The 12,832-nt window shown below is 44.4% G+C and overlaps 1 protein-coding gene across 1 annotated transcript; it reads right to left on the reverse strand.

Moving 5' to 3' along the window:
* Positions 1-369: 369 nt before the first annotated feature.
* On the reverse strand, positions 370-12,579 carry LOC124460853. Its single transcript, XM_047012459.1, has 2 exons — positions 12,471-12,579; positions 370-1,303 (listed from the first exon to the last, which is right to left on the reverse strand). Exon 2 carries the CDS (start codon positions 1,267-1,269, stop codon positions 403-405), a length of 867 nt encoding a protein of 288 aa, XP_046868415.1. The 5' UTR covers positions 1,270-1,303; positions 12,471-12,579; the 3' UTR covers positions 370-402.
* Between the last annotated feature and the right edge of the window lie 253 nt (positions 12,580-12,832).

A 12,832-nucleotide genomic window follows, 5' to 3' on the forward strand; every position in this document is an offset into this window, starting at 1 on the left:
GAGGGGGGCGGCTGCTTTTTTTATGGGTATTTTTTTCTGTCAATTTATTATAATTTATAAACATACATACAAACATATTATATATATTCCTTCTGGTTGATGGCAGCTAGGTGAACTTTTCCTTTTCCCTTTTTCCTCCCAGTAAATTCTTTGACACGCAGAGAGTATTTTCACTTCACTTGATGTATTCAGGTATAAACTTCAACTAACTCTAGCTTAGCTTAAGAGCAGGGCACCAAGCCCCGCTTGGAGCGGAGTGTGGGGAGTTCTTTCGTGGGGAGAGCGATGGGCACCATCGGGAGAGCGGCGCGAGGTGAAAGCTTCCGCCTCCTTTAACCCTTGTGTTGCCCGGTTGGGCATAAACATGCTCCCCCCCTTGCAGGAGTGCAAGACTCAGGCAGTTTAATGGCACGCTCCGGACAGGGTCCAGCCAAAAACTGTGCGCATCGCAATCGGCCGCCCGCCAACCCCAGGTAGACTCCCTTCTAGCATGACCTCCGTGATCACATCCGCGCCCAGGACCAGAGACACTGACGACGGTCGGTAGAACGTCTCATCCGCCAGGACGATGCCCTCAAACTTTTTGGCGATCTGTGGGTCCACCGGAGCGCTTGGAGTGCGGCAGCACAAGCCATCGACCACCTTCAGGATCGCCTCCAATCGCCATCCTTCACTGATTGGGGACCGGATCACTGCTGCCACCGCTTTCTCTGCCCCTATATTGACGGCTGTCAACTTGAAGGCCGTGGCCAATGACGTCGCCATCGACGATACCGCAGAACAAGGGTCCACCAGGGCCTTCACGTCGAAGGTTTTTCCCTCCGTCTCAATACGCATCATCGCCGTGGGCATCAGATGCGGATTGCGGTGCTGCAGCAGTGTGGTCAACGTCAGTTTCGGATCGGAGGCTGGCGTTGGCGCGACCCTTCGTCTGGAGGACTCGGGGGTGACTCGGCGTACGACGGAGCTTGGAGTGCGTCGACGTGGCTGTTCATGGAAGTGAAGCAGCGTGTGGTGATCCTCCTCACAGATTCGGCACTTATCACCGCTTAAGCAGCTTCCTCCGGAATGTTGGTGGGCCAGGCAATTGGCGCAGTACTTATTCGCCAGCACTGCCCTCATCCTCTTCTCCACGTTCAGCCGCAGGAAGCGACGGCATCGCTTCAGAGGATGGATTCCGCGACAGACTCGGCAACGGAAGGACTCAGTTCCTCGCGAACATCTGCGCTCCTCTTTCGATGCCTGTACTGAACGCGGTCTCGGAGCCATGGAAACGGGATCTAGGTTGACGAATATCAGGAAGCTGCCGGGACAAATAATGAAGAAAGCGGATTAATGTAGGACGATAGAACACATATTACTACTGGCAGCTCGGCCCTTCTTACTTGGGAGGAAGGACCAAGTGCTGGACGCTACTGTAGTTTTACGTAATGGGTTTGAATTCTTTCTTCTGGAGGAAGAAAGATCAACTTTGCGACGGGACGCTTCACAATACCGCGAGCGGTAAGCAGTTCGACGACGCGGACATTGCCGTCACTGCCAGGGTGTGTCTGGTGGATTCGCCCGAGACGCCATTCATTAAATGGAAGATTGTCGTCTTTGAGTACCACCAGATCGCCCACTTCAAGATTTTTAGAAGGGAATCGCCACTTATTGCGCTTATGTAGCTCCTTCAGATACTCGTCTTTCCATCGGGTGCAGAAATGCTGACTCACGGCCTTCAGACGCTGCCACCGGTTAATGATAGACGGTACCTGATCCTTGATTTCAGGTTCCGTCACGGATAGCAATGGACCGCCAACTAGGAAATGGCCTGGGGTCAAAGCTAAAGAGTCGGTGGGGTCTTCAGACATAGGAGAAATCGGCCGCGAGTTCAAACACGCCTCTACCTTAGCCAGCAGCGTAGAGAACTCTTCAAAAGTATACCTTTGGTTGGAAGTGGCCTTGTAGAACAGAGTTTTAAAACTCTTAACTCCAGCCTCCCACAACCCTCCCATGTGTGGTGCCCCGGGAGGGATGAAATGCCAGGACAGATTCTGATGGCTGTAGTGGGATAATATTTTCTGCTGGGTAGAACTTAGGAAATCTTTTTCAAGCACTCTGGATGCACCTACGAAGTTTTTTCCGTTGTCGGACTGCACTTGCTGGGGACACCCTCGCCTCGATACAAAGCGAGCGAATGCTGCCAGAAATGCTTCGGTACTCAAATCCGAAGTTGCCTCAAGGTGAATGGCTTTGGTGGAAAAGCAAACAAAGACACACACATATCCCTTTGATATGCGGCAAGCGCGGCCGGTGAAACTCTTGATGTCGAAAGGACCTGCGAAATCTATCCCGGTGGTCGTGAAAGGTCGTGCGAAAGTAGTTCGCTGGGCCGGAAGGGTGCCCATTAGCTGTGATTGCAGCCTTCTTTTATAAATCACACAGACTTTGCATGAATTGACCACCGATTTTACTAGATTCCGCAGTCTTGGAATCCAGTATCTCTGTCGGATGAGACGGACTACCAGTTGGCTGCCCCCATGGAGAGAGATCTGATGCGTGAAAAGCACCAACAGCCGGGACAACGGACTTACTACTGGCAACAGAATGGGGTTACGCTCATCGTAACTAAGGGCCGCTGCTTGTTGCACGCGCCCACATGCTCGGATCACACCTGATACGTCAATGAAAGGATTCAAATTGAGAATGGTGCTAGACGTGGGCAGAGATTTCTTCTGCTGTAGACACCGATGTTCCGTCGGAAAGTAATCACGCTGAGTGACTCGGATCAACGCCTGGAGTACTTGATTGATCTCGCTAGAGGTCACCTCCCCGGAGTAATCGTTTGGAAGTTTACGACACCTTCTGCCGAAACGGATCACATATGCTATCACTCGTAAGGCACGTGCCAGATTGGAAAAACGAGATAATATCTCGTTGGCTGGCTTAGCGATCGCGACGTGGACCTTCACTACCCGCTTCTCCAAGGCAGTGTCTAGTGGGAGTGGTGTCGCTCGCTGCCAGGACTCTTGTGGTTCCCGTAGCCATGGTGGGCCGTGCCACCACAAATCCTTGTGTACCAATTCCTGCGCACTCAGGCCGCGGCTAGGGAGATCTGCTGGGTTGTCCTCTGAACGAACGTGATTCCATGGGGCGTCATTTGTTGCCGTCACAATCTTTGCTACCCGATTTGCGACAAACGTTGTCCATGTGCAGGGTGGCTTATTTAACCACGACAGTACGACGGTGGAATCTGACCAATAAAAAGCCTCCGCATTATCAACTGGAAGTTGCGGAAGAACTGCAGCTGCCAGTTCCGCTAAAAGTGTAGCTCCGCATAATTCAAGGCGGGGCAATGAAACCGTTTTAACCGGGGCGACTCTAGATTTCGCTGCAAGAAGGCAGCATGATATGCCTTGGTCATTGCTAACGCGCACGTAAATTGCGGCACCATAAGCCCGCTGTGACGCATCGCAAAAACAATGGAATTGGATGTCGGAATTTGGGTCATGAAGAACCCATCGTGGAATTCGGATCTGGTCAAGGAAGGAGTAGCTCTTTGTAAAATCCTGCCACCTGTGATGGAGTTCACTGGGCAATTGATCATCCCACCCTAGCTCTTGTAACCAGAGCTCTTGCATAAACACCTTGGCTTGAATCACAAAGGGAGCCAGCCAGCCAGCGGGATCGAATAACTTGGCGATCTGCCCGAGGACTTCTCGCTTAGTATAAGCTGACTTGACATCTTGGGGTGAGATGACAAAATAAAACTCATCCGTAGTCGCTTTCCATCGGATTCCCAGTGTTTTCGCTGTGCTGGCCTCTTCGATGTCGAGGAAATCAGCATTCAGTAAATGACTCTTTGGAATACAACTGAGCACGCTCTTCACATTCGATGTCCACTTGCGCAAGGGAAAGCCAGCTGAACCAAGAGCGTCTTGAAGTTCATTGACCATTGCGATTGCCGTTGTTTCATTATGAGCCCCTGCCAGGACATCATCGACATACATATAGGACTTGATAATATCGCTAGCCAAAGGAAATTTGGATTGTACATCACTTGCGAGTTGCTGAAGTACTCGGATGGCTAAGAACGGAGCACAGTTAATGCCAAACGTGACGGTATTCAGCTCGTAATCACCAAGTTGCCCCTCTTTATTTCGGAACAGGATCCTCTGAAATGGCGTATGGATTGGATCGACCATAATTTGGCGGTACATTTTTGTGATGTCGGCATTGAAAACTACTCGGAAAAAACGCCACTTGAGAATCTGAGTAGTGAGATCGGACTGAAGTACCGGACCAGGGTAAAGTATGTCGTTGAGACTTACTCCGTTGGTGGACTTGCTAGAGGCGTTAAAAACTACCCGTACCTTTGTTGTGGTGCTGTCGGGCTTGAAAACCGCATGGTGTGGCAAATAAAAATTGTTATTAGTGCCGTCAAATGGAACCTGACGCATGTGGCCCAAGTCCAAATATTCTTGGATGACGGCGTCATACTCAGTTTTTGCCGGAATATTTTTAAGGAGTCGGCTTTCGTTTTTTAGGAACTGAGCCAATGCCCCTGGTCTGGAATGACCAAGGTTGATGTTGGTTGGATCTCGAAACGGAAGTGAGACCGTATATCTCCCCGAAACATCTCTTCTTGTGGTCTTCTGGAAATTGACCTCGCAAACAGAGTCAGAATCTTCTACCGGTTTGCCCGGTAGATCCTCCACCTCCCAAAACCTTGTGAGAAGAGTTTCAAGTCCCTCCTCTCTGCTAACTGCGACCCTCGTGGTGAACGCGGCACATGAACTGACGGGGACCCCTTGCAACGGGCCTGAAATGACCCAACCGAATCTCGTCTCTTGAGCCATTAAAGATCCGCACACTTCGGTCTGGATGCCGGAAAGAGTCACCGCTGGTATTACATCAATGCCAAGGAGTAGATCGATCTTTGCCTTTAATCTGAAGGAGGGGTCGGCTAGAGGAATATTGGGCATTCCTTCCAGTGTGGCTTGGGCTATCGTACATGACGGCAAATCATCAGCAACTTGGGACAAGACAAACGCTTCTATCTCGATCTGGACTGGAGGTCCATGCGATGACCGAATGCTTATGTGACAGACCTTCAAGGTTCTATTGACCTTTCCGTTAATGCCTGTCACTTCGGCCCTGACAGTTTGGAATGGTAACTTCATGAGTCGGAACATTCTTTCGGATATGAAATTGGCTTCAGAAGCCGGGTCTAATAGCGCCCGTGAAGCATAAGTAGTGCCCTTGTGCCAAAAGTCCACGATCGCTGTACCTAGCAACTTATCTCGTGAGGACCTTGCCTCAGAGGTAAAGTAAGTCCGGACAATATTGTGCGAACTGGGCTGAGCTGGGACCGACGTTGGATTATTCTCCGGTCGGGCGTCCTTGTGCAAGAGCGTATTGTGACGCCCCTTGCACGTGAAGCAATTGTGCTGACTCGGACAATCTTTTACTTGATGTCCTCTTGCGAAACAGTTCAGACAAAGGGACTTTTTCTTTATGTATGCCACCCTCTCTGGCACCGTCATCTGAAGGAAGCGGGGACATCGACGCACCGGGTGATTCTCCTTCATACAGAGATCACAGGATTTTGGTTTGGTGGTCACCTTGGCTTCAAATGTATTAGCCTTTCGGGTGGCTGGAATCGGATTTCGTGGAGGTTTCGATGTGGGAACCGAAATAGCCATTGCAGTTGTATTTTCCACCGCTTCGAGCGTACGGAACCGCTCAGTGAGGAAATCGTCCATCATTTGCCACTCTGGAATGGCAGTCTTGTCTCCCAGAGATTGCTCCCATAATGAAAGGGTATTCTTTGGCAATTTGATGGAACAGAAAAATACGAACATGCCTCCCCAAGTGGTTACTGGCAGGCCACAGTGCTCAAAAGCGCGAATGGATGCCTGCAGAGCATTCTGATGATCCTGTAATGCTTTTCCGGACTCATGGGAAATTTGAGGCAGGTCAAGAAGTGCTCGGAATTGGCTGTTCACGATAAGTCGCTTATTTTCGAAACGCTGTTTAAGTGCATTCCATGCCGTTTCAAAACCATCATTTGTAAGCGGGAATTTTGCTACAATGAGGTTGGCTTCACCCCTCGTTTTCGCTAGGAGATGGTACAGCTTTTCAACAGGGGAAATTCGCGAATCGCTTATGTAGATGGCTGTAAACAAGTCACGGAACGTGGGCCATTTTAAATAATCTCCCGTAAAGACTTCTGTGTCAATGGGTGGCAATCGACAGCCTCGTTCTGCTGGTGCAGAGGTAGGCGCATGACGGTTCGGAGGAGTCGGAGCAGACCCTTCATGGATAAGCTCGTTTAATCGAGCCGTGCATCGCTCGTAAACTTGATAGCATTTGTCATATTTAGCTTGGATGGCTAAATCTTCAGAGTTATCGTCTTTACCATCTGTGAGTGCCTCGAATTTCTCATATTCCTGCTCGACCTTCTCCCACAACGCTTGAACTCGATCACGACGGACTTGGAGCGTAAATACGCTGACCTCGGACAGTGACGTGACGTGGGTGTCGACTTCAAACTGACTTAGTTTATCGCAAATGGAAACAAACTTCTTCAAAGCCATGGTGGAAGCAGCTAAAACCCTTTTGGTCTCGGACCGAGTGACTCTTGGGGCGGTTACCAAAATCTGTGGAAGTGGTACCAATGATTTGACCTCTTTTTGGCTTGCTCGTCGTGGCTCTGACGTGGCTTGCTGAAAGGTCGTGCTCGATGGTGCGGACTTGAGAGTTAGTGGACTAGAGAGGGTCTGAAATGCTCGGGAAGGAGGAGTAGTAGGGCTGGTACTCCTCTGGCGCTGACCTGGAGCAGCAATTGAGGATTTGCTCGGGCCTGCAGTGTTCTCAGCTGCTTTCTCGTCTTTTGACGGGCTCGTGCTCATAACCCCAGAGAGTGGCGGTTATAAAGTGGTGAGCTGGCTTGGCACGGCTTGAAAATTAGCCAAAAAGACGAACTGGAACGTTTGGGAAAAACTGGAACACTACCAAACCACTTGAAGAACGGCTTTGAAACGCCTTGAAATAGATTGAAAAACCAGAAAACGAGCTGGTACGTTTGGAATGACTTGGAACACTGCCAAAAAACCCTAGGAACGGCTTGGAACACCTTGGAATTCAAATATAACTACAAAGATGCGACTTGGAGCGGGTGGAAACACTTTGGAATTGAAATAGAACCAAAGATAGGACTTGAAACGCTTGGAACACTTTGTAATTGGAATCTAACTCCAAAGATACGACTTGGAACGTGTGGGAATACTTTGGAATTGCAATATAACTCCAAAGATGCGACTTGGAACGTGTGGGAATACTTTGGAATTGCAATAGAACCAAAGATACGACTTGAAACGCTTGGAAACACTTTGGAATCGGAATCTAACTCCAAAGATACGACTTGAAACACGTGGGAATACTTTGGAATTGAAATATAACTCCAAAAATACGACTTGGAACACGTGGGAATATTTTGGACTTGAAATATAACTCCAAAAATACGACTTGGAACACGTGGGAATATTTTGGACTTGAAATATAACTCCAAAAATACGACTTGGAACACGTGGGAATACTTTGGAATTGAAATATAACTCCAAAAATACGACTTGGAACGCGTGGAAACACTTTGGAATTGGAATCTAACTCCAAAGATACGACTTGAAACACGTGGGAATACTTTGGAATTGAAATATAACTCCAAAAATACGACTTGGAACACGTGGGAATATTTTGGACTTGAAATATAACTCCAAAAATACGACTTGGAACACGTGGGAATATTTTGGACTTGAAATATAACTCCAAAAATACGACTTGGAACACGTGGGAATATTTTGGACTTGAAATATAACTCCAAAAATACGACTTGGAACACGTGGGAATATTTTGGACTTGAAATATAACTCCAAAGATGCGACTTGGAACGTGTGGGAATACTTTGGAATTGCAATAGAACCAAAGATACGACTTGAAACGCTTGGAAACACTTTGGAATCGGAATCTAACTCCAAAGATACGACTTGAAACACGTGGGAATACTTTGGAATTGAAATATAACTCCAAAAATACGACTTGGAACACGTGGGAATATTTTGGACTTGAAATATAACTCCAAAAATACGACTTGGAACACGTGGGAATATTTTGGACTTGAAATATAACTCCAAAAATACGACTTGGAACACGTGGGAATACTTTGGAATTGAAATATAACTCCAAAGATACGACTTGGAACGCGTGGGAATAGAATAAACAAAAACGCGGAACACAAATTTTTACCAATTAAATATTATTCGATTTTTTCCTCAACGTGACCCTTCAACATATATACCCCACAAAGTGCCTGCCAACCTAGGGTATACAGCACAGCTACTTTTGGTCGTTTGCTTTGTGCCGGTCTTTGGCACATGAGCTTGCAGCTGTGCTGGTATACTGCAGTTAAGCGGTACTTATGTATGCACGTATGTATGTATGTATATAGGCTGCAAGGGATAGCGGGATTTGTTCGCGGTGATGGAAAAATATATTTGTGCGAAAAAATTAGAAATTTTTGTGGAATATACATATGTATGTATGGATATGTATATGAGAATCAATATGTAAAATTTTATGTATGGAAAAAAAAATATGTACATATATGTATATGGATATGAATATATATATGTAAAATTTTATGTATGGAAAAAATATGTATATATATGTATGTGTATGGATTAGTGTTGGGTAAAGATTGCTCATTTTGGTGAACATGTTCACTTGTTCTTTTTTTCGAAGTGAGTCAACTCGCTCATTTTGTTCACTTGCTCACTTCATTGCTCAGTTGTTCACTACAGTTGCTCAGTTGTTCTCTACATTGCTCATTTGTTCAGTTGTTCTCTACATTGCTCAGTTGTTCAGTTGTTCTCTACATTGCTCAGTTGTTCAGTTGCTCAGCATAAACATTCTGAGTTTTATTTTGAAAATTACATCTTAAGCATTGTTGTCGATTTTGGTAATATTATTAGTGATAATTTATGATTTTTATTTAACAATAAAAAAAATGTCTTTTTTTTTCAACTAGATGTCCTTTTTATAAATAAAAGTAACGTCCTGCAGTTACCGATATATTTGAAGTACAGTTTTATATATTTTTTTTCGACCCCTGCTGAAATAAAATATATCACATTTCATGCTAAATAACATATTTATATTTCAAAACAACATTAAAACAATTTCAAAACAAAAACTTAAGGTAACATGTTTTATAATTCCATTCAGTTGGAATGCTTTGATTCTTATGATTATTAGATGTTAATATAGCTGCTTGCATTGCTAAAAGAAAAAAGGGTCTTATTTGGGAAAACTTCAAAAATTATGATATCCTTACTTGAAATTTACATGTTATTATGCAAAAGCATTAGATTTTCAACATTTTTTGGTTTCAAAAGCGAACGTCTTTTGCGCACCGTTTCGCCTGCGCTTGAAAATATGCGCTCGCATGGCACAGATGTGGCAACTATGCAGAGCCGCTTTAGCATATATGCGTATAGAAGAGGATACTGCGATTTTCGATGATTCCACCATACCAATGGATCATCCTTTCTATTTATGTATTCCTCGGCCAGATATTTGTCCATCTCACGAATTGCTGCTGCCGTGTTGTTGGTGGGCTGGCTGACTTGTTTAAAATTTGTGTCATAATCAGTCCATATGTCGTCCTTGTCTTGCGTATTGAAATTTAGACTTTCGTTGTTCGGTGAGATATTTTCTGACGAGCTAGCCACTGATCGCAATAAATTTGTTTTAATGTCCGCAACGGACTTTTTAAAGGCCTCCACAGATTTAAAAACCCGTCCCTTGAATCTTGGATCCAGTATGGTGCTCTCCGCATACAAAAAGTTTCCCTCATAGTCTCTGAAGCGTTCGTCCATGTCCACGATAATTTCAGTTATTAATTCATTTAAAGTAGGATTTTTAATGTTTGAACTTATGCTGACCATTTTTTTTGCAGTATGCCAACCAGAACGATTATTTTGGAAAGAGTCACATTATTTTCTGCTGAAATCTCTTCCGTTATTTGGAAAAACGGCTGCAGTATGGGAAGAACTCCATCAATTAGGTCCCAATCCTCGGGTGACAATATTAAATCTGTCCGAGTAGACAGGGCTGCCACAATCGCTTCCTTTAACACTGTCAGTCTTTGGAACATTTTATAAGTGGAGTTCCACCGAGTGGGAACATCTTGCGTTATCTTAAGTTCGGGCAACTTAAACAGAGCTTGCATCTCCCTTAACTTTTTTAATCCGGATGTGCTGCGATTAAAATATTGTGATATAGCTTTAGCTTTAGTTCGCACTCTGGACATCTTCACCAAAGCCTTTTGAACGATCAAATTGAGACAATGGGCGAAACAACGGACATGTTTCCAGTTGCCTATCCTAATAGCACCAGCAATATTGTGTGCGTTGTCTGAAGCTATTGCCGCAACTTTGTTTTCGAGTCCCCATTCTGAAACAATATTTTGAAGAAATCCGCACAGATTTGTGGAGGTGTGAGATTCTTCAAATCCCTGGCAAGCTAACGTGTATGATGTTAGCACTGTAAACTCCGTCTCTATAAAGTGCACAGTGACTGCTAAATAGCTCTCGTTGGTAACGGATGTCCAACCGTCGGTAGTTAAGCAGACCGCTGTAGACGCACTGAGCATCTTCATAATTTTTCCGGTGCATTCATCTTTAATTTTTGGAATCAATGCATTCGTCAATGTCTTCCTTGTGGGCAACTTATAGCCTGGAGTTTGTGATACGTCGTGAATTAATTTTTGGAACTCGGTTTCCTCCACTATCCGCAAAGCATGATGACCCTTGGCAATCATTTTGACCAATTGTCGATCAATCTGCTGAGATTTGCTCACTGGGACAGGCCTGTGAATAAATGTCGTAATCCTTGGTTGGGCGCTTTGCACAACAACCGAGCTTTCCTCATTTTGGCGGACAACGGGCTCCATAGCTGCCGGGTGTTTACATTTTAAATGTCGGCTTAAATTGCTTTGGGACTTCCAACTCAGAAGGCATTTGCAATAATTGCATTTCGCCTGCTGATTGCCAATGTCCTCAAAATGAGTCCAAATTTCGCTATGTTTTCTTATTAGCGACATTCTGAATTTTTAAAAGTGAAACTGATATGATCGCTAATATGAAAAAAGAACTTGAGACAAAAGAAACGTAGATCGAGCAAGTGAACCAAAAAGATCTAGTGAACCAAAAACAACAAGTGAACCAAAAAGATCTAGTGAACCAAAAAGAACAAGTGAACCAAAAAGATCTAGTGAACCAAAAAGATCTAGTGAACCAAAAAGAACAAGTGAACCAAAAAGATCTAGTGAACCAAAAAGAACAAGTGAACCAAAAAGAACAAGTGAACAAAAAAGAACAAGTGAACAAAAAAGAACAAGTGAGCAAAAAAGAACAATTGGAAGAGAACATGTTCAGTTGCTCACTTCACTGAACAACTCTTTTTTGTTCACTCACTCATGAGCAACCCAACACTAGTATGGATATGTAAAATGTTGGAGTATATATATCTGTATTTAAAAATTTCTTTGTCCGGCTCGAAGGACCAAATGTTTGTGTAGGGGGGTCAAACTTCCTTCTGGTTGATGGCAGCTAGGTGAACTTTTCCTTTTTTTTTTTAATATGAAAATATGGAATGGCGATATGCAGAGGTGTGAATGGATCGGATTTCTTTATATAAATTAATGGTTTTTTTTTTTTAATATGTTTTCTTTTGCTGTGTCTAACCGATATGCCCCCAACTTTATAGGGTGTCTGGTCACCAGAAATGTCTAAGTGTGGCTTTTATATGTGAGAGGGTGGTTCACTTTCGTTTTTTTTTTTTTTTTTTTTAAAAATCTTTATTATTCGTATTGAAAATTTTCTTCTCTTCGTTGGAACCACCTTTCACTGCGCGCACACTTTTCCCAGGAGTGGACTGTATTTGCACAAAACCTTTATTTTTGGATTTAATGTAGCACTGGATATGTTTGTAATTTTTGTCACATTCACACACTCTGCTTGCATATATATATATTTTATATGTAGGAGATCACTTTTTCCGTAGGTTTGATTCACTGCATACATACATATGTGTTAATATTTTTTTTGAAATTGCGAAAAAATATATATTGGAAATAGGCAAATAAAATATGGCGCCTTATATACTTGGCCTATATATGCCAAAGTGCGAGAAAAAAAACTTGAAGTGGGCGAACCAATATGGCGCCTTATGTACTGGACACATATATATGTATGAAAATTTGGGGACCAAAATTTTCTCTCCTTTGAGGAGGAAAAATTTGCGCGAAAGTAATTTTTACTTGGATTAGGAGAATCAATGGCAACAATTATATGTATGTGAGTATGGGTACGGATGCTGGAGGCATGTACATGTACTCATATACCTATAATTTGCAAAAAAATTACTTAGCTTGAAATATGGATGAAATTCCACCGATGCTAGTGGTTCGAGAGGATCTTAGTATCCGGCTCGAAGGACCAAATGTTTGTGTAGGGGGGTCGAACTTCCTTCTGGTTGATGGCAGCTAGGTGAACTTTTCCCTTTTTCCTCCCAGTAAATTCTTTGACACGCAGAGAGTATTTTCACTTCACTTGATGTATTCAGGTATAAACTTCAACTAACTCTAGCTTAGCTTAAGAGCAGGGCACCAAGCCCCGCTTGGAGCGGAGTGTGGGGAGTTCTTTCGTGGGGAGAGCGATGGGCACCATCGGGAGAGCGGCGCGAGGTGAAAGCTTCCGCCTCCTTTAACCCTTGTGTTGCCCGGTTG

Source organism: Drosophila willistoni, unplaced genomic scaffold (genome assembly GCF_018902025.1).
Source record: "Drosophila willistoni isolate 14030-0811.24 unplaced genomic scaffold, UCI_dwil_1.1 Seg145, whole genome shotgun sequence".
NCBI lineage: Eukaryota > Metazoa > Arthropoda > Insecta > Diptera > Drosophilidae > Drosophila > Drosophila willistoni.